The 22119-nt window shown below is 38.0% G+C and overlaps 3 protein-coding genes across 3 annotated transcripts in view; 2 read left to right on the top strand and 1 right to left on the bottom strand.

Moving 5' to 3' along the window:
- Positions 1–946: 946 nt before the first annotated feature.
- On the top strand, positions 947–15187 carry LOC109093806 (arf-GAP with dual PH domain-containing protein 1-like). The gene is made up of 11 exons (XM_042725203.1): positions 947–1170; positions 5186–5316; positions 6278–6369; positions 9025–9102; positions 9218–9308; positions 9780–9841; positions 11398–11536; positions 11617–11679; positions 12341–12412; positions 13289–13520; positions 14399–15187. The coding sequence occupies exons 1-11, from the start codon at positions 1083–1085 to the stop codon at positions 14425–14427; spliced, it is 1077 nt and encodes a 358-aa protein (XP_042581137.1). The 5' UTR covers positions 947–1082; the 3' UTR covers positions 14428–15187.
- Positions 15188–15220: 33 nt separating this feature from the next.
- On the top strand, positions 15221–18097 carry LOC109094223 (urotensin-2 receptor). The gene has a single exon (XM_019107910.2). It carries the CDS (start codon positions 16556–16558, stop codon positions 17573–17575), a length of 1020 nt encoding a protein of 339 aa, XP_018963455.2. The 5' UTR covers positions 15221–16555; the 3' UTR covers positions 17576–18097.
- Positions 18098–19947: 1850 nt separating this feature from the next.
- Positions 19948–22119, bottom strand: part of LOC109094224 (galectin-2-like) — a 3243-nt gene continuing 1071 nt past the window's right edge. Inside the window, exons 2-4 of the mRNA XM_019107912.2 lie at positions 21967–22046; positions 21551–21707; positions 19948–20193 (exon numbers count right to left, since the gene is read on the bottom strand). Of these exons, the coding sequence (XP_018963457.2) occupies positions 20047–20193; positions 21551–21707; positions 21967–22046 (384 nt within the window). The 3' untranslated portion in view covers positions 19948–20046. The remainder of the gene's footprint in view (positions 20194–21550; positions 21708–21966; positions 22047–22119) is intronic.

Raw genomic sequence — 22119 nt, 5'->3', positions numbered from 1 at the left:
CGGACTGCAGATTCATCTGTACATAGAGCCTCCTACATTCCTGTATCTCTCTGTTGTGATCTGTACAAATGATCAGATTCCTGTCTGGTCTTTCAGTGAAGAGCGACTGATTCACAGTGAGCTGCCTCCACCAAGTGGACAAATAGTGACAGTGAAACCAGACAGGTAATCATCTATGATTATTAAATCCTTCATCAATATGTAAAAAAATCTTTGCATTTTATTTTTGCATAAAATTAATCTTTCCTTTTTTTTGCATTTTATTTTTGCATAAAATTAATCTTTCCTTTTTACCTCTGCTCTAACGTCGTCGTCGTCCCATTACTGTTTTGTGAGACTTTATGGATTTAAGATTGGTTTGATTGATTGTTTATAAAATTTGCTAAATACATGTGAGGTATATGTTTATGAAGTTTCCAATAAGAGTTTTTTTTTTTTTGGGGTTGGTTTTTATATGAAGCTGGGATCAGCTTAATGGATGGTTTTTTATTTTTTTTTTTTTACTGTTTAAATGTAACCAAAATGACGTCAAGTCTATAGATAGATTGCAAGAATAAAAAAGAAAGGAAATTATAAACAAATTGGTAAAAAGTTATACAAATTTACTTAAACGTTAATTGTATTTGTTTTAGCAAATCCTTTCTGTCTTTGCTTCTTTTCAGTTTCTGTTTGGTTTTCCTGTGTGTTAATATTCTGTGATTATGTTATGTTAGTTAAAAAAAAAATCGCAATTCGTTTATGTGTAGCCTACATAATCTTTAAATTGGTGTAGATTATGTGTACAGTACATTTGCGTTATTTATATGTAGGTTCTGCTTTATAATGTGTGTAGTGTGTAAATAATAGTTTAATTATATGTAAGAAACCATGTGAGTTTGAGTGTATATAATGTATTTGATGTGGTGGCGCTCTGGAGCGCGCGCGCACACACACACACACACACACATTTGGTTTTTATTGATGCGGAACAACAAGTCCGAACAAACTCTGCTGCTCCACTTCCGAATGTTTGAAACACCTCCACCAGACCAGCGCCTCCTCCTGCAGCTCCCGAGGAGACACCGATCCGCTCCACCGGGCCGATGACGGAGAACGAGCGAGCCGCCAGAACCCTTAAACACGTTCTGCAGAAACCGGGGAACGGCAGCTGCGCGGACTGCGGCGCCGACAGTAAGTTATTGTTCTTTACACGCATCAGACACTCACAGATCAACCGGAACCGAACCTGCGCGAGCGGAGGAAACCTCACCTGGCTCACCTGAAACACGACGCACTCCGGCGACTCGGCATTGAGATGTTTCATACAACACATTACAGCCTTATTTTATTATACAGTGAGAGTCCATAAAGTCAGATGGGAAAGTCCCTGTTTTAAATCTGAAAAGAAGCGCGTGCATGCGTTTCCAGACAGAGACTGCAGGAGTTCGTGAAGGAGAGACAGGCACGATGATGGGTTAGGGTTCTGGCTACCCGATCTCATGAAAGTGCATAGCGCTAGCACGAGTTTATGTTTCGATTTCTACATTGGCGTGCATATGATACGCATCGGTAGGATGAGGTTTGTGGGGTATATGCACTCCAACGAAATGCTTATAACATGCACGTGAAAACTGTATCATATGCACGCCAAAGTCAGTTTCTGCATATCAAAAGCACGATTTTCTGTTTGTATTTGGCGTACTGTTATAAGCATGGTGTGTTTTTACTCATGTAAGGCAGGGTTTGATTTCAGGAACTCTGCAGCAGAATATGTTCCTTCTGATTCAGGATGATTCACTTATGAGTTTAGAAATGACATTCCAGAGCTCAGGATTGAGTTTGAGAGGAGCTGCTTCTGCAGGAGACGGGTCAGATGTAGACTGAAGGTGTGGCTGTGTGTGATTTCTACATATTTCTAGAGAGAGAGAGAGAGAGAGAGACGGGGGATGTGGGAGCGGTTGAGGAGACTGATGAAGAAACAGGAAGTGTATTTCTCCACACCATCCACTGTAACACATGAAGAAAGACAGAAAGAGACGTTCTATCATTTCATTTTCAGCCAAAGTCCCTTTTAAGGCGAGTCTGTTCACTCTGCGGCCACATTTGTAATGCCTCTGGGCAGCTATTTTCAGGCATGCAATACCAAAGCTGTGTCCCAATTCGCCTGCTTATGCTACGCCCTAAAAAATATGTACTTTTTGTTGTAGTTGTTATGAAAAAGTGTATACTTCTGAGTGTGTGGCAGAAGATAGGCAAGCTTTGGGCCACACTACTTTCTCATGATTGCTCCTGTGATTTAGTTATGTGCATCCCGTCACCATTTAAACTGCCAATCATTTTAATTAATTGAATGATAATCATAATACTTCATAAATAATAACACTTGAGATAGAGCTGCACAATTAATCAATTTCTAATCACGGTTACAATTACGGATGCCACAATTACGTAATCATTCAAAGCGATAATTAATCGTTTAAAGTCCACTTATGTTATTCTGCACACTTAAGATGTTTAGGTTTGGGTGATTTTTTTAATTGTAGTTTTATTGTAACATTATAATACCATGCATTATTTTTTATTTTTATTTTTTTATTTAAAGAAGAAACCAATCCAGTGTATATTTGACGTTTGAGGCCACTACAGAAACTTCTACTATAGAAAAGCAAAATACGTTTTTCATGGAGAGTGTTTTCAGCTTGTTAATTTTCATTTAAAAATATGGCATGCAGTTGCTTCAAACAATGATATGAACATCATTCAGTGTGAATTGTGATAACCGTAATTAATAAGCACAATTACTATTTCAAGGGAATAATCAGCAGTTATAATTGTAGTGAAGATGGCAGACACGTTGATGTCTGGAGCAGCTGAATGTGGAATCTACACATATATCTATACAGTGACCTCATGACTTTACCAGCCAGAGATTGGCTCTTTTATTCAGAAGGCAGTGATTGTGGTGTAAGTTGTAGCTCTCAGAAAATTCCCAGTTTACGAAAGTTGTGTTTAAGAGGAAGTAAATGCTTTTGACAAGTTGTAATCTTGTAATTACAGTAATTGCAACATTGCATGAATGCACATTTAATCCCATTAATAAGGAATGCACCGTCTTTATATATCTGAAGTCTTTGGTTCAGCATTATTGTCAGGTTTAATATATCATGATTTCTCTTGATTTAAATCACACGAGGAACATGTTCAGGTTGATTGTTTTTACAGTAAACAAGAGTTTGCCGTCGTGATGTCATGAGGATTTAAAGGACAATGAAAACGTTCTGGCATCATGTACGTGTTGCTCATGTCGTTCCGAACCTGTGTGACCTGATGCTGAAGATAGTTTGAAGAATGTTGCTGACCAAATTGTTTTAGTCTCCATTTCATTGTATTTTTTTTCCCCTTTTCTCTTTTTTTTTTCATTGTATAGAATGAAAGTCAGTGGAAACCTAAACAGTCTGGTTGCAATCATTCTTCAGAAATGTCATATTCTGTCATATTCATATTCTCATTTTTGAGCTGTGATTTGCATATATTTATATTGTTCATTAATATTATTTTTTTTAGATTACTTTTAACCTCATTATCTTGAACCATATTGATATAAAAATACAAAGAGTAGTTTTATATATTTAACATATGTATCGTACTGTATATGTTATTTGTTATTATCAAAAACTTGAAATGCATTATGTTGTGTCAGGCTTTACGAGTTTTATAAAAAGCTAACAATTAATTAAATCATAAACATAAATTAAAACAATTAATTTTAAAATGATTCAAAATAAAACACTTGCTGAAAAAAAAAAGTATAATATATATATATATATATATATGTTTACCATGTGACCATAACCAAAGTCAGAGAACTTTTCAATCGTTACATGACAGGTCAAAAGTTTGGAAACATTACTATTTTTAATGTTTTTCAAAGAAGTCTCTTCTGCTCATCAAGCCTGCATTTATTTGATCAAAAATACAGAAAAAACAGTAATATTGTGAAATATTATTACAACTTAAAATAATGTTTTTCTGTTTGAATATACTTTAAAAAAATAATTTATTCCTGTGATGCAAAGCTGAATTTTCAGCATCATTACTCCAGCCTTCAGTGTCACATGTAACATCCAGTCTATCACATGATCATTTAGAAATCATTCTAATATTCTGATTTATTATGAGTGTTGGAAACAGTTCTGCTGTCTAATATATTTGATGAATAAAAGGTTAAAAAGAACTGCATTTATTAAAAAAAAAAAAAATTCTAATAATATATATTTTTTCTTTACTATCACTTTTAATCAATTTAACACATCCTTGCTGAATAAAAGTATTGATTTTATTTTAAAAAAAGAAAGAAAAAAAATTACTGACCCCGAATTACTGACCAGTAGTGTATATTGTTATTACAAAATATTTATATTTTAAAAACATAGCTTCTTTTTTTTTTTTTTTTTTTTTACTTTTTATTCATCAAAGTATCCTGAAAAAGTATCACATGTTCTGAAAAATATTAAGCAGCAGAACTGTTTTCCAACTTTGATAATGAATCATCATATTAGAATGATTTCTAAAGGATCATGTGATAATGATCCTAAAAATTCAGCTTTGCATCACAGAAATAAATGATAATTTAAGTATACTAAATTTAAAAACAATTATATTTAAATTGTAATAATATATCACAATATTACATTTTTTTTCTGTATTTTTGATCAAATAAATGCAGGCTTGATGAGCAGAAGAGACTTATTTCAAAAACATTAAAAATAGTAATGTTTCCAAACTTTTGACCTGTACTGTATATATATATATATATGTATGTATTTCATTAATATAAATGAATGAGGTACAGTGGATGAAATATTTGTGAAGTATATAATGACATCTGTATTTAGTTTCTGCTCTAAATCTTCTTTACTGTGCAGAAGGTCTCATATGTTCTCTGTAAGTCAGTGTTGTGTGTTTTGGTTGTGTTTTGATCAGATAACGCAGGAATGTGCTCGCTGTGTTTCTGTAGCTCGAGGCAGATGTTAATGGTTCTTAACCTGCTTTGTACTTCTTTAGCTTCAGGGAAACCTGCCGATTACATCTTTACTGTTTCGTGTGTCAGACTAGAAGAGCCAGACTGAATGCTGACACCTCATGTGTTAATATCTAATATACATATTAACAGCTGATTTATTTATCGCTCATTTCTCTCTCTCAGATCCGGAATGGGGCTCCTGTTCTCTGGGCGTCTTCATCTGTCTGGCCTGCTCCGGGGTCCATCGCAGTATCCCCGACCTCGGAAAAGTCAAATCGCTCCGACTCTCACGCTGGGAGGATTCAGAAGTTCAGGTGTTCAGTAAAATAATCATTTATGCTTCTTCAAACACATATCAGTATTATTTACATGCTAATAATATAAATAATGCAAAATAAATTCAGTCTGGCTCTTCTAGTCTGACTATTAGAGTAATTATGTGGTAACACTTTAGTATATGGACCAGTTCTCACTATTAACTGGTTGCTTATTAGCATGCCTATTATTAACATATTGACTGTTAATTAGTCTAATATTCTGCATGAACATATTCATCCATAATCCTACACTCTACCTAAATTTAACCCCTACCTGACTAACTGTTAATAAGCTGCAAATTAGTTTATTGAGGCAAAAGTCATAGTTAATGGTCTGTTAATCACAAAAATTGGACCTTAGAATAAAGTGTGACCTGTTATGTTATATATTAGATTGTTGTTAGTTTATTTATTATTTTCTGTTTTTGTTTGCTTTAGTTGTTTTATTTTGTGGTTTTCTAATGTTTTTTATATTTCTATTTTTAAACTTTTTATTTTAGTAATTAACTTTATATATAAAATGTTTGCAATACTATTATAGCATTTTTTATATTATGATTTTTTAAAAAATATATTGTGAAGTTCAAGTGTTTCATCAAATATTTATACTTTATTTTCAGCTTTATTCCAATTATGATTTTTTTTTTTTTTATAGTTTAAGTTAACAATAACAACACTGATCTGTTTGGTGTTATTTTTATTTTATGTTAAAATCATGCAGCTCTTTTTCACGTTGAAACTTCATTCATTCAAGACTTCATTCTCAGTCTGTTCCTCAAACAAATGGTCATATGACTTCTGAAGAATTTAGTGCATATGAGTCATATGAACCCTTATGACACATGTATGCGCTCATGTTATCTCTCTCTGATCTGTATATGTTCCTCATCGTTTCTCTTCCGCTGTTTAAAGCAGCGCGAGGTGTTAATCGTGTGTTTGCTGATGTCTGTGTTTGTAGTTCATGTCTGAGCGAGGGAATGATGCCATGAACGCCGTGTATGAAGCTGCACTTCCTGTTTACTACTACAAACCCACACACAGAGACTGCCAGTGAGTTTCCATGGCGACCAGCCGCTTCTCGCATCACATTCACACACAGCTGCAGATGGAGATATCCCCAGATCAGGCTCTCAGATGCTCCGTAAATCTGTCTTTGAGGCTCTTAGTGAACTGGATATCTCTGTGCCGGTGTACACTGTATATAATATTATATCTACTATTTATTCATTTTAAGAATTAGCTTTCAATTCTATGTTTTTAGTTTTCATTTACTAAAATACAACAACTAAACTAAAACAAAACTATCTTTTGTTCTTAAATACAACAACTAAACTAAAACAAAACTATCTTTTGTAATTTGTTTTATATTCAGTTTGAGTTTTAAGTTATTTCAGGTTTAGTAATCGTTATTTCTTTAAACGTAAACTCATTGACAAAGGAAATGTTGCTAGCATTATTTTAGGTTTATGTAGTCATTTATATTTATATTTGTGTGTGTGTGTGTGGTGTGACATGTGTGCGTTTGTGGGTTTGTGTGTTGTGTGTGTGTGTGATGTTGGTGTGGTGTGTGCAAGTCTTTTTCACGTTGTGCGTGTGTTTTTGTTGTGTTTTTGTGTTAGTTGTTGTGCTGTTTTGTGTGTTTGTTTTTTGTGCTGTTTGGTGTTTTGTTGTTTTTGTGTGTGTGTTGTGTGTTGTGTGTTTGTGTGTGTGTGTTGTGTTGTGTGTTTGTTGTGTGTTGGTGAACGAATATTGTTTGTTTAGTGTTGTTGCTGTGTTTTGTAATTTATTGCTGTGTGTTTTTGGTTTGTTTGTTTGGTTTGTGTTGTGTGTGTGTAGTGTACGTAGATAGTTTGTGTTGTGTGTTGTGATTTTTGTGTTTAGTGTTGTGTGTGTGTTTTATCAGTGTTTGTGTTGTTGTGCTAGTTTTGTGTGAGTTGATTTGTGTGTTGTCTTTGTGTGTTGTGTTTTGTTTGTGGTGTGTGTGTAGAACTGTTTTTTTTGATGTAGTTTCGTGAGAGCGATGTGTGGTTGTTGTGTGTGGCAAGTGTTTGTGTGTGTTGTTGTCTTGGATGTTGTGTGTTTGTGAAATGGTGTTTTTTGTTTTTGTTTTTTGTGTCGTGTTTTTTTTGTTGTTGGTGTTGTGTAGAAACCAGTCTGTGTTTGTGTGTAGTGTGTTTTTGTGTGTGTAGTTGGAAGTGTTTGTGTTGTTTTGTGTGTTTTGTTTGTGTTTTGTTTGTTTGTTGACGACTGGTGTGTCATTTGTGTGTGTGTTGTTGACTGATTGTGCTGTGTGGTGTTGTGTTTGTTTGTGTTTTTTTGTTTTGTTTTTTTTTTTTTTTTCTGTTGTAGCTGTGTGGCGTGTGTTTGTTTCAATTTTTTTGTTGTGTTGTGTTTGTTGGGGTGTTTTTTGTGTTTGTTTTGTGTGTAATGTTGTGGTTTGTATCCAATGTTTGTGATGACTTTGTTATGTTTTTGAGAAAGTTTTGTTGTGTGTGTTGTGTTGTCTTGTGTTGTTTTGTTGTGTCTGTCTTGTTGTCATGTTTTTTGTGTGTTGATTTACAAGACAAAATGTGATGTTGTAGCTCGTGTGAATTTCAGATTGGTGTGTTGTTTGGTATTTTGTGTTTGGTTTTTTATGTTGCAAGCATTGTGTGATTTTTGTTTGTTGAAGAGTTGTTTGTGTTGTGTTGTGTGTGTGAACAATTGCGATTATTTTTTTTGGTTTTCTTTCGTTGTTCGTGATTTTGTGTGTGTGTGTGTGTGTGTTTGTTATGTAGTTAGCAAACGTGTGTGCCGAGAGATGTGTTGTGTTTTTCGTGTTTTGTGTGTGTGGTGCGCATGTGGTTTTGTGTGTGTTTGTGTGTGTGTTTCTGTTTAATTTGTCAGGTGTGTGTGTGTGTGTGTGTTTTGCGTCGTGTGTTGTTGGTGTTTGTTTGTGCAGCAGTGTGTTTTGTGTGTTGGCGAGTGTGTGACGAGTTTGTTTGTGGGTGTGTTGATTTTGTGTGTGGACTGTGTGCTGTGTGCTGAGTTGTGTGTGGTGTTGTGGTTGCCACCATGCGCTGTGTGTGTGCAAGTTTGTTTGTTGTGTTTGTGTGTGTGTGTGTGTGTGTTTTCGTGATTATTTTGAAATAGACTGTTGCATTCTTAAAGAGCACATAAGATTTACTGGTGTGTGTGCTGTGTGCGTTTGAGTGTCCTCGCGTGCGGCTCTACTTGTCGTTTTTTGTCATTTGTGTTTGTGGGTGTCGGTGTCGTGTTTTTTTCAAGTGCTCGTCCGCCCCTGTGTTTGCCTTTTCATGGTGTGTTGTGTGTGTGTTTGTGTTTGTGGTCCCCATGTTTGTTTTGTTTGTGTGTTTTGTGTTTGTTGTTTGCATGTGTGTTTCTGGGTTTGTGCGTTGCCTGTTTGTGTGGTGTTGTGTGTGTGTGTGTGTTTGGTGTTTTGTGTGTGCGCGGCACGTGGAGTTGTATTGGAAATATGTGGTTTGTATTAGGACAACTTCGTCCTTGTACCGTTGTAACACAAAAGGCGCTACTATAAAAAAACATACAACAACTGTGTTTTATAAAATTCAAAAATTGCCAGTTGTTTCCTGTGAAGGGTAGGTTTAGGTGTAGGGAGATAGAAAATACAGTTTGTACCGTATAAAAACTTCTATGCCTGTGGAGGGTATATTAGTGCTAATTGTGTGTTTTTGTGTGTTCTAGTGTAGCTGATGGATCCGGCGCGAATCCGGTTGAGGAGGAGTTCATGCCAGAACGGCAAAGAGCTTTCTATGAGGAACGGTGTGTGTGTGTGTGGTGTGTGTTTTTGCTCAATGAACTGTGTGTGTGTGTGTGTGAATCTCAGAATACTTGCTTTCAATTTGCTGCCTGATGACTGACATGATTGTTTGATAATGAAGAGGGGGCGGGACAATGGACAGTTCCTGAACAGACGATTCGTTCTATCGCTGAGGGACTGCACACTAAAGTACTTCACTAAACTCGACGTGAGTGTCAGCGCAATTTTAGTTAACATTTTGTTGTGTTTTTGTCATTTTAATTTGTGTCTATATAGATTTTATTAATTTTATTAGAACTTATGATACTTTGATACTTTTTAAATCTTTATGATACAATGTGTTTAACAAAATGAACGTGAAAGAGCAGTCATGATTTTATTATTTTTATTTGTTTTTGTTATAATTTGTTTATTTTTATGTATTTGAAAGAGCAGTCATGATGCATTTTTTTAGTATCATTGATTTGTTAGTGGAGTTTATGATGCATTTATTATGTAATGTGGAATTTCACGCTTAATGCACTGAGCTCAATCATTATCTGTCAGTGGGAAGTACAGTCTGTAGTTTTCATAAAAAACTTTTGCTGACAAACAAACGGGGTGGAAATAATATACATTGATCATATGTTGAAAATGAGCAAACTCACCCTTCAGCACTGTATCTGCTGCGTCTCTGTAGGCTAAGGAACCCAAAGCTGTTCTAAAGGTGGACACCATCAACGCACTTGCTTCAACGCCCGCGTAACAGCAGATTCGTTTAACACCCCACCGGACATGCATGATCACCTTAAACTGAGAGACAACATCACACGAAACATCTTCATTACCACGGACAGCTAGCCCGATCGTGAGCACATTTCACCCACCACACACACCCCGGCTGCCGAACACTTTCTTCACACACGTCGACTCACCCCCCACACACACATACCCACACACACACACATCACACACACCACACACACCACACACAGACACACGTTTTTTTTTACACGCGGCACACACACACCAACACACACAAACACACACACACACACCACGCGCTTTTCCACACGCGCACACACACACACCACAGGACACACACACAACACACAAACACACACACACACCACTAACACGGTTTGCACACTCACACCACACACACACACACCCCACCCACCACAGACACACACGGCACGCACGCACACACAGACACCCCCGCAAGCACGCACACACACGCACACACAAAAGACACACACACACTACAAATACACACACACACGCCACACGCAAGCATGTGCAAACACACACACACCACACAAACACAAAACACAGACAGGACACACGACACACAGACAAAGACACACAACACAACAAATTACACTGCACACCCACACACACACACACACACACCACACACACACACACAACACACCACACACACACACACAGATTTTTAATGTTTTTTTTTCAGACAGTTCTCTTATGCTCCACCAATCTTGTTTTTTTTTATTTGATCCAAATGTTTACAGGGGTACTTGTACAAAAAGCACCTTTTTTTGTTCCCTAGGTACAATATTATGAACTATTTTTTATTATTTATGACATTATACTTGTTTTATTTTGTGAATCTCTGTTTGATTTAACTATTGTGTAATTGTATTTCTGTTTTTTTCGCAGACTGTTCTTTTGCAAGCATCATTACTCCCAGTCTTTTCCCGTGTCTACATGATCTTCAGGAAATCATTCTTAATTATGATGTTTTGCTGCTCATTTAAGTTGAACAATTCAGTTTTTGTTTTGCACTGTTATTATCTAATTGTTGATAATACTGCTGCCATGAGTGAGAATTTTTTTCTTCAGCCCGTTTACTTTTGATCATTAGAAAAATTCACGAAGAACTGCACATTTATCTTAAAAAAGCGAAGTTGCCCTTGTTGTTTTATTAGTTTTTTACTTTAGGTGTGCCCACCCTTTTGTTTGTTTTTTTTACCGGTCCCCATTGTTTGCTCCTCGTTTTGTCGTTCTATTAATTTCTAGCTGCCTTTTTGCTAATTTTTTTTTTGATACTTAAAAGCACCCCCCCCCCCTTGTTCAAAAAAAGTTATATTGACTCTGAAGATCATGTAACACTGAAGACTGGAGTAATGATGCTGAAAATACAGCTGCACATCACAGAAATAAATTACAGTTTAACACATATTCACATAGAAAACAGATATTTTAAATTATAATAATAGTTCACACTATTACTGCTTTTGCTGTACTTGGTATCAAATAAATGCAGCTTTGGTGAGCAGAAGATAAAGATCTTACAGTTGGAAATCTTCTGACTGGTCGTGTGTGTGTGTCTCTGTCTCTCTTCTCCATCAGGAGATCGTGGAGTGGTTTAACTGCATCCGCGCGGCGCAGCTGCACTACCTGAAGGTGGCGTTCCCTGGAGCCACGGACGCTGAGGTGAGTCCTGAAACACCGGCGCTCGTCTCGCTTCCTTGCGTGAGTTTGTGACGTCACTCACAGCTTCTCTCTCTGCTCAGCTGAAGCCCAAACTCACACGCAGCTTTCTGAAAGAGGGATACATGGAGAAAACCGGCCCGCGGGTGAGACACGCGCATGCCTCCTCTCAGACCTCACAACTGAACAAAATACAACACTTGCCATACACTTTATATCAGAGTAATTATACATTTACATACTGAGTAATATTAATTAGCTACATGTACTTACTGTATGGTTCAGGTTAGGATTCGGGTTTGGCTTAGAGTTATTTGTTTTTATTTATGTTTTTATATTTATTGTTTGTAACGTGTAAATTCATCTTGATAATGTCAAATGACTTTGATAGAAAGGTATGTAAAGGATTACAATCAACCAAAAATTATTCAGCTGTTAAATTTAAGAACACATTTCGATAAAACCAATAATGTTTGGTTTGACTTTATTTAACAACAGCAGGAAAGAGCATTCATATTGCAGTGTGACATTTCTAAATGAAACAGAATAACAGAAAATAATGTAAGGTTGGCTTTGATTTTATTTCTGAAGATGCGATTAGATTGTTATGTCATACATAAGAGCTAATGTATGTTAATTTTATTAACCTGCGTCTGCTCCTGATCGTCCTGTCGGGTTTATATTGTGAGAATGACCAGCTTTTTCCAAATAAATACGGTGAATATCATCATTAGTGAATAAGACTAGGATGGTTTATGAAGAAGGTGTGTTTTGATTGACATTGAGCTGGTTTGTGTGTTTCTGCAGCAAACAGAAGGCTTTAAGAAGCGCTGGTTCACGCTGGATCACCGGAGGCTCATGTACTTCAAAGATCCTCTGGTGAGACGTCTCTCGTCTTCTGGAGATTAATAACTAATCAATCAAAACAGGTTAAATGAAAATACACATTTGATTAAACTAAATTAATAACTAAATAAACACATAAATAGTACAGTTCAGTACTATCATGAGTACACAAAAATATGGTACTTGATAAAAAATAAAACAAATATATTTAGCAAATAATGTTTTAAATTGGTATAGTATATTGTAAACCAGTTAAGTCTTCCATTATTGTTCCACACATTGTTTTTGGTTAATAAAAAACTAAATGAATAAACAAAGAAATTGTTATATATTTTTAGTAAATTGCAGTCAATAAAATATGATATAGATTTAAAAAAATGAAATAATTATTAATGTGCATTCCGTTTTTTATGACCATAATAACTGAGAGACGTTTTGGCGTATTTGTAGTTAAGACCATATTAAATGAGTGAAGACAAAATATCAACACAGTTAAAAACTCCACACTTTCCCTTTTACATTCACTGCATTCAAACCTGAAATCTGTCTGATGATTGGAAAAAAGCACATGGATATATTTTGAGTCAGTTACTCTTACATAAAAGAATTAACATTAAATGAAGAAACTGCATTAAGAAATTAGAAAATTATAGACAATACAGCACATTTTACCAAAATAACCGTTTGCTGTAAATACACTTACAGACACCTAGAACTGTTCTGAACGTTTAACCACAGTACAAAGATATGATAGTAATCTAGAACAAAGATAAACGTCTATCAAAGACAGCATCTGCAGAACAAGAGGTGTAAGAGTTCAAATACAGCTTCAGCTTGAATGAGGAACGAGAACTTGTCCAGTCTGAAAGCAGCGGCGGTATAAACTTGAGTCTCTCTCGTGTCCGGCAGGATGCGTTTGCTAAAGGCGAGGTGTTCCTGGGGCACAGAGATCATGGGTACCGCATTACGATCGGACTCCCCGCCGGGACCCACTACAACGGGTCGTGGCAGTACGGCATCACCATAGAAACGCCCGACCGCAGCTTCCTGTTCACCTGTGAAACAGATACGGAGCAAAAGGATTGGATGAGACATTTCAATGCAGTCATCAACACTCCCATGAGCCCACAGGAGTACACAGGTAACAAACACACACACACACACACACACTCACACACACACACTCTCACACACACACACACACACACACACACTCGCACACGCACACACACACACACACAATCACGCACACTCGCACATGCACACTCACACGCACACACACACACACACACTCAAACACACACACCACACACACACACACTACACACACACACACACACACATGCACACAAACACCCACACACTCGCACATGCACACACTACAACACACACACACACACACAGCACACACATCTACACACACACACACACACGCACGCACACACACACGCACACACACACACACCCACACACACACACTCACACATGCAAACACACGCACACACGCACGCACGCACGCTGCACACACGCACACACACACACACACTCGCACGCATGCAAACACACGCGCACACAGACACACACACACACACACACACACACACACACACACACACACACACACACACACACACACACACACAGCACGAGACACACAGACACACACACCACACACACACACACACAGACACACACACGACACACACCTCACACTCGCACATGCACACACACACACACGTGCATGCACACACTCACACACACACACACATGTTACGCACACACAAACACACACACACACACACACACACACACACACACTCCATGCATGCAAACACACACACACACACACACACACACTTGCATGCATGAAAAACACACACACACACACTCGCACGCACACACACACTCGCACTCACACACACACACACACATGCACAAACACACACACACACACACACACACACACACACACACATACGAGTGTGAACACCACAAGATGAGTGCTGCTGTGTTTTTCAGTGGAGGCCTACTTCAAACACAAACACTGATGGATCAGGGAACCTTCGGCGTGACCTCTGACCTTTCACCTGTGACCTCTGCAGCTGACCCGCCACAGATCTCACAGCTTGTGCCTCGGATGTTTGTGTTTTTAAGTTGTTTTACACTAAGTATTTGTTTGAATACTGTACTATATGATTCTGTATCATTACATCTTGAAACTCAGAGTATTTTGTCTCCATAACATTATATTTGCATGTCTGTGTTTTCCACAAACTGTTTGCTACCAAATCTTGTTTTTTTTTAAATCTTGATTTTTTTATTTTTATTTTAGGATTAACCGCTCCATCTAGTGGGGAGATTAAGTTATTTAACCACTGACCCTTCACATGAACATTTATTAAAACGATTTGCAACACATTTTTAAGTGAAAGTCAACTCTCTAATTCTAAACCTCCTTTTATTACATATTAAAGGGACAGTTCAGTCAAAAATGATAAAAAATATCATCCTGTCATCATTTATTCACCCAAATGTTGTTCCAAACCTGAATGACTTCCTTTCTTCTATGGATTACAAAAGGAGATGTTTAGCAGAATGTTCACACTGCTCATTTTCATACAATAACAGGTTATAGTGACCACGTTTAGCCTCAAAAAAGCCCAAAAACCTTATAAGTGTCATAAAACTATCCATCATGTCTGGCAAAAATATTCACACCCCTTCATTTTTTGTCACATCTTGTCATGTTGCAATCTTTTTTTCCATGATGGCAAGTTTATATATATATATATATATATATATATATATATATATATATATATATATATATATATATTTATATATATATATACTGATATGAAAAAATAAAGCATTGTAGCATAAGGTTACAACATGACAATGGTTTAAAAAAGAAGAAGAAGGGGTGTGAATACTTTCGCAAGACACTGTATTTTTGAGGTTTTCTGTCATATGATGGTTTGCGTGATGAACAGACTGAAATATAAGTCACTGTAAATCTACTGCAGCTCTCAAATCTCATTGGTTCTAGTCTGTCACATGACATATTTAAATACAGAATATTTAAATACACATGGCCACGCATGAGATTTTGGAGATACACTGGAAGAGAAGATTCTGAAGCAACATGAGGGTGACTAAATCTTGACAGAAGTGTCTTTTCCTGTAGAATTATGATTCCTCAGGGTTTGGTGCAGCTTTTGAATAAAGTACTGATCTAACCATGTGTTTGAGGTCTGATTTTGATTGTTCGTGTGAGCTGGAGGAGGATATTAGTGGACATGTGTGTGCTGTGTGTTTGAACGTGAGTGTGAATGGAAGATTATTGAGTGCTGCTCATGATCGGGGCGTGTGAAACGCTGAACGTCACATCACACCCACCTGAGAGAAAGAGAGAGAAGAGACGGACATCAGAGAAACCTGCAGACACGACAGAAACAAAGACGCGTACAGCAACCGAATACAAAGAGCTGCAGGCAAGTGCTCGGAGCTGCATGGATACAGCGGAGAACATCAGAGGAACATCGAGTTATTTTACCACAGTCCTGAGTTGGATCATGGGTATGTTTAGGACTTGTTACAGAAGGACTTGTCAGTCTGATGCTCCGTGTTCATTTGGTGCTGTGATGTTTGAAGAAGCTTCTCTGTCAGTTTTCTGCCGTAAAACTAAACGTTCCAAAAGGTGTTTTTCACAGCAATTCCACTGAGGACCATTTTGGGAACTTTTCAGTAAACGGTTCTTTTTATTTTTTTATTTGAAGAATTATCTAAAGATCCTTTTTTCCACTATAAAGTACATTTGGAGAAGTTCCATGGATGTTAAAGGTTCTTCATGGAACCATCAATGCCAATAAAGAAGTGAAAGAAGAGCTCAGTTTTACGGGAAACGTTTTAATTAATTTCTTCCAGATCCTCGCCTAACAACAGTGATGCCAGAAAAGAATGATTTTGGGAAGCTTTCAGTGATCAGTTCTTAAAAGAACCACTTTTTTCTTCACGTGAAGAACATTTAATAACCTTTTTCCACTATAAAGAACCTTTTGTGCAATGGAGAAGTTCCATGGATGTTAAAGGTTCTTCTTTGGACAACTGAAACCAACACAGCTCTGTGTTATAGGAAACATTTGAATTTATATATTTCTCCCAGATCTTCTTACGATGAGTAACTCGCCCAACGGCAGCACCGTAGCCGGAAGTGCCGGAGTAGTTTGGGTCACTCCGCTCCTGGGGGCCACCCTTGTCACCATGTGTGTTTTGGGCGTGACGGGAAACCTGTACACCCTCGCCATCATGCGCTCGGCTACGTTACGGCGCGCCGGCTCTATGTACGTCTTTATTCTTAACCTGGCGGCGGCAGATCTGCTCTATCTGGGCACCATCCCATTCGTGGTCTGCACCTACTTCGCCCACGACTGGTTCTTTGGGGAAATGGGCTGCAGGTTGCTGTTGAGTCTGGATCTGCTCACCATGCATGCCAGTGTGTTTGTGCTGGTGGCCATGAGTCTGGAGCGCTACCGTGCCGTGGCCGCTCCATTCCGAGCCCGTCGCTCGACCACACGTAATCACTGGCTGATGGCGTTGGGAATCTGGGCGGCAGCGTTTGTGTTGACGCTCCCCATGATGGTGATGATCCGTCTCCGTGAGGGACGTCCCAGTACGGTAGGCCTCGTCAAACGCATCTGCTTCCCAACATGGACACCGGAGGCTTTCAAGGCGTATCTGACCGCGCTCTTCTTCACCAGCATGCTCCTGCCCGGCCTGCTGATGGTGGGACTCTACACGGGTCTCGCCCGGCATTACTGGGCTGCCCAGGCTAACCTGACTCACGGATCCTCGTCGTCCGCTCGCAGGCGCCGACTGAAGCACAAGGTGGTGGGAATGATCTTCTGCATTGTGGTGGCGTACTGGGCGTGTTTCCTGCCGTTCTGGGGTTGGCAGATGGCAAAGCTCTTCTCGTCCGAGTCGCTCCGCTCGTTGTCGGCCGCTGCTCACACCTACGTCAACTTCTTCGTCACCTGCCTGACGTACGGAAACAGCTGCGTCAATCCACTGCTCTATACACTGCTGACACGCAACTACCAGGACTACCTGGCCCAGAGAAGTCAGTCATCAGGGGCGAGTCGAGGGGACCAGGGGTCAGCCGCAGGGGTCAACGTGATCCAAGATCAAACAGGATGAGTTCAGGAGAGAGTTACAAATTCTGGGTCCAGTTGCGTAAACATAGCCACTATGCTAAGACCGTGTCTCTGGGACTCTCTGGTCACTTTTGACCAAAAAACGTTACATTTTGAATTTTTACAATTTTTTGCTTCATTGGAATGTGATGACACTTGGTGACTTTTGTCGCATAAGCTATGTAAACATGCAAAAAACAAAACAAACAAAACAAAACAAAACAAAAAACAAAAACAAAAACAAAATAATGGACATGATATGCATATGTTACTTGATACTTGATATCTTCATGGTCAAAAATGACCGACATAGGAAGCAAATGGGGATGAAACTGAAACTTGGTTACTGCTGTATGTGAACCCATAAAAATGAATCAATAAATGTAAGGTTGGACATGATTCAGATGTGTTAATGGGTCGAAAAATAAAAAATAATACTAGGTACCGTCATTCTCAAAAAATTCCCGACATAGGAAAAGAATGGGAAATATGCTTATAAAAATTGTATTAATATTATATCATAAAATCCTCCCAAAATTCCAAATAATAAAATATTATTGAAAAAAAAAAATATATATATATATATATATTATATTGATTTTCCTGAGAAAAAAAAAAAAGTAATAAAGTTACATTTCAAAGCTTCGGTCACTTTTGACCATAAAGGTAGCATGACCCACGCATGAAGAGGGTTGAGAGGGTTTTAGGAGCTGGTCTGTCCAGTTAGCAGTTAGTCCAGTGGTGATCAGTCTCACTTTTCAGATTCAATTTAGCCCAGGCAAAATTTTTATGTAACTGACTTAAAGTTATGTCCAGTCTCAAAGTGAAAACTACATGACTAACTTGTAAAACTAGTCTAAGCGGTTTATGTATCCTGCCACTGGTTTGAGATTTCAACTGGTGTTGCTTCAGTTCTGTATTTTACACTTGACTTTACACATTACCAAAACTGTTTATCGTACAAAAGCAACAAAAATGTGTCATTCTGCACCACTAGTGCAACATAATTGCAACGATAATGACTGTTTTCAAACAGGTTTCTCAAACGCTCCCCCCTCACTTGTCATTGGCCAGCCAGAGAGATAGCCCCACCCCAGGCTCACATGATTGGTTGATTCAGAAGTCAGCATGATGGGCCGCTAAAACAAACACATTAATGTTGTGAAAGCTTCTCAGAGCCAGTGTTTGACTCTTCAGGAAGATTACGCTACAAATGGATTAAAGTGACTTTTTCTATATTAATACTGATATGTTAAAATTCACCATGCAATCAAGTAACAGAAGTATTGTAGCATTTGTTTGGACATCAACAGCAGAAGCTTTGGGAATTGGGAAGTGTTTTCTCTTCCCTTTGATAAGTTGATAAGGTGTTATATTAGTTATATATTTTATTGCTCACTCTTAATACATTATGTAGTGAGTTCACTGGTTAATGGTTAGAAATTTATGATCTACATTTATCATTGTTTTAACTCTTGTTTGTCTGGACCTGAGGCCCAGTTTTGGACCAGACAAACGTTGCTCTATCCACCGTATTTTTGCTGCACGTTTACTGCACTTCATTATTCTTCTTGTTATTTCCCCACAGAGGCTAATGAACCGGAAGTCTAGCACACTGACAGAAAACGGTGTTAAAAAATAAGGTGGATAGAGTCTGTACGTGTAGCTCCAAGTTTTGAATATTACACTGATGGACAGTCTTTATGGTGCTTGTTTTTATTACTTTGTACCTGTGAGCTTATAAAGTTCATTCATGCAGAAGATTTATGAGTGCGTTTATTGTCTCTTCAGAGGTTTATTTAGTAAAAAGTTCAAGCTAAATATAGTATATATATATATATCTGTGTGTGTGTGGAATCTGGTTTCTGTCCGTCACATTCCTCAGCTCCTGCTCCGGCCTTTTCGAGTCGCTCTGTAAATGATCATCAAGATCCTGTAACTCTGAACTGAACTCATATGTATAGCACAGCGGGGAAAAATACATGATGAATGATTCTCTGAATCGAGGAGTTCTCTAACAGATGTGAAATCACACACTGGGCACTCAGACACAGGCTGTTTTCGCAGGAATGTTTTCATCAGTTCTTTAATTTAACTTTATATAGAGTCATTTGTAGTCACTGGAAACCAGAGCAGTTTAACTGCAATTAGTGATTTTATCACACTTTGCTTACGACTAATATGCATTTTGCTGTTGATGGTGATAAAGCCTACTTTTGACTTTTTGCATAAATTAAATTAAATTTTATTTTAATTTTATTTTATTTTTTTTTTTTTTTTTTTATTTATGTTTTTTATTTCAATCCTTTGACATTTTTAAGGCTGCAGCTTTATCTTAGATGGAAGATTATCTTATCACAAGAACAGCGAGTCACATTCTTTCAGTGGATTTATTTGACTCTTTGGTTTTCTTTGGTACATTCAGTGGAGTGAGGTCTGACGCATGAGGAACCACAGGAGCACGTCACGTCCTGCTCAGTTGACCTTGATGCTGGTGATCTTCGCGTCTCCCGACACGTGCACGTGTTTGAAGACGTCGTCGCCGAAGCGGTTGGGGAAGCTCATCATGGTGCCCTCCGGGAGCTTGATGTAGAAGGTCTCGTTGTTGAAGGTGATGCTCAGCTGTTGGAGGAGAGACAGGTGAGATTTACACACTCCGTCAGCTTCAGCTGCGCTTATAAACATCTGAACGTCACTGTATCAGATCCAGTGTCTGTATGAAGTCAGGTCTATTAACAGGTGTTGAGAATCACAGTAACTAGCAACTTCATCCACTAACTAACCACAAACAAACACAATACGCTCTGCAGTACTGTTGTGTTGCTGCTGATCTAGCATTTCAAATCTACAAACGTCTGTCTATAAGATCTGGAAGCTTTTTTTTTTTCTTTAGAATTTCACCACAGATGAAAATTTTTATTTCCAGGTTTTCAAGGCAAAAATAAATTTTATATTCCATAATTCTGAGAATTTTCTCACAATTCTGAGTGGAAAATGAGAGAATTACGAGAGATAAACACTTCTGTGAGTAAAACTCTATGTATTTTAGTGGTTGGTTTTAACTATAAACCTTATTTATTTATTTTTTTGTACTGAAATAGGATTGCACATAATTTTGTTGCACTTTATGTATAATGACAATAAATATTCTGATTCTGAGATAAAAAGTTGCAACTTCCTTTATTATTTTTATCACATAATGGGGAAAAAAGAGAATTGTTTGGAATTGCTAGTGGACTTGTGAGACAAAGGTCAGAATTATTAATTTATATCTCTCAAGGTTTTTTTTTTTTTTTTTTTTCTTCTTTTTTTCAGAATTCTGCCACAGGATGAAAAGCTATAAAAAAATAAAAAAGGTAATTGCAACTTCTAATTCTGACTTTTTTCCTAAAAATTGTGAGATAAACTGAATTGCAAGAACAAATTCAGAATTGTGTGATTTGTACATCTTTCTTCATAGTGAATGTCATGACACTTGTGATCTAATGCAGGGACATTTATAAATGTGAGAAGCTGTTGTAAGCGGGTGATTGCTGCATAATTCATCCTCAAACCTCTGAGCGGTGGGCGGTTTATTGCTTGAGTGAGTGACGCTTTCTGACTCATTGTGTCATGACTTACTGTAATCTGTCAAAAGACTAGAGCTGGGAACTAACCCAGATACAGAAGTCACTGGGGAACTGCTCAAAGAACACAGATAAAGAACTAACTGAGGTTTGACACTGAAAGCTTCATCTGAAGCAACATAAAGGACATCAACGAAGTGTGTGGATGCCAGATTTAGAGTTTTTAAAATGTCAGCAAATCCAGAAATATGAAAGTAAAGAATCTTGTGAAGCACAAGGAGGTCCAATAAAGAGAACGCTAGAAGAATAACATGTGATTGTTAAACGCTTTTGATTTCTCACGAATGCATGACCGTGCTGCTGGTCTGAGTTGTTCGCGGTGTGGGCGAGGTCAAAGGTCAGAGGTCACTCACCTTGAACTCTTCGCCCTGTTGAAAGGGGAAACAGGATTCGCGATGCTCGGCTCCCCAGCCGCCCTGGTTGGAGTTGCACACGATGACGTTGCTGCTAAAGCGAGGGTTGAAGTGAAGAGCGATTGCGTCGGTGTCGTGACCGATGTTGATGGAGAACCTGAGGACAGAGAGACGGACGGATTGAGACAGTTTCTATGGATCATATATAATATAAACAGTGGTTTCTTCCCACTGTTGCCTCCTTTGGTTTGCTCAGTTGGGGTTGAAAACACAATTCATATTTAGTAATCTTATTGATATAACTGCACAAGACATTAACACTGTTAGTGTCATTATAACACTGCAAATTAACTATAAGCAACTAAACAATTGAAATAAAACAGAGTTTCTCATGGTTGAAAAGCAGATGTACGCACTGTTCACAGCCTGGTTTAGTCTTTCCAGTGACCTTCATCTCCATCCCGGCCTTAAAGCTCATGTCCTTTATGGTGAACACCTGAGAGAGATGGAGGAAAACACCAGGAACGATTCAGGACATCACTCTCAGGTGGGTTTCTCAGTTTGAAATC

Source organism: Cyprinus carpio, chromosome B6 (assembly GCF_018340385.1).
Source record: "Cyprinus carpio isolate SPL01 chromosome B6, ASM1834038v1, whole genome shotgun sequence".
In the NCBI taxonomy this organism is placed as follows: Eukaryota; Metazoa; Chordata; class Actinopteri; order Cypriniformes; family Cyprinidae; genus Cyprinus; species Cyprinus carpio.
The sequence above is the reverse complement of the archived record's forward strand: the minus strand, read 5'-3'. Positions and strand labels throughout refer to the sequence as shown.

Coding starts and splice junctions, on each gene's coding strand:
- LOC109093806 (XM_042725203.1), top strand. CDS start 1,083: ATGACGGAGAACGAGCGAGCCGCCAGAACCCTTAAACACGTTCTGCAG. Junction 9,842..11,397: donor GCACTTGCTTCAACGCCCGC/GTAACAGCAGAT, acceptor AAGATCTTACAG/TTGGAAATCTTCTGACTGGT. Junction 11,537..11,616: donor CTGGAGCCACGGACGCTGAG/GTGAGTCCTGAA, acceptor CTCTCTGCTCAG/CTGAAGCCCAAACTCACACG.
- LOC109094223 (XM_019107910.2), top strand. CDS start 16,556: ATGAGTAACTCGCCCAACGGCAGCACCGTAGCCGGAAGTGCCGGAGTA.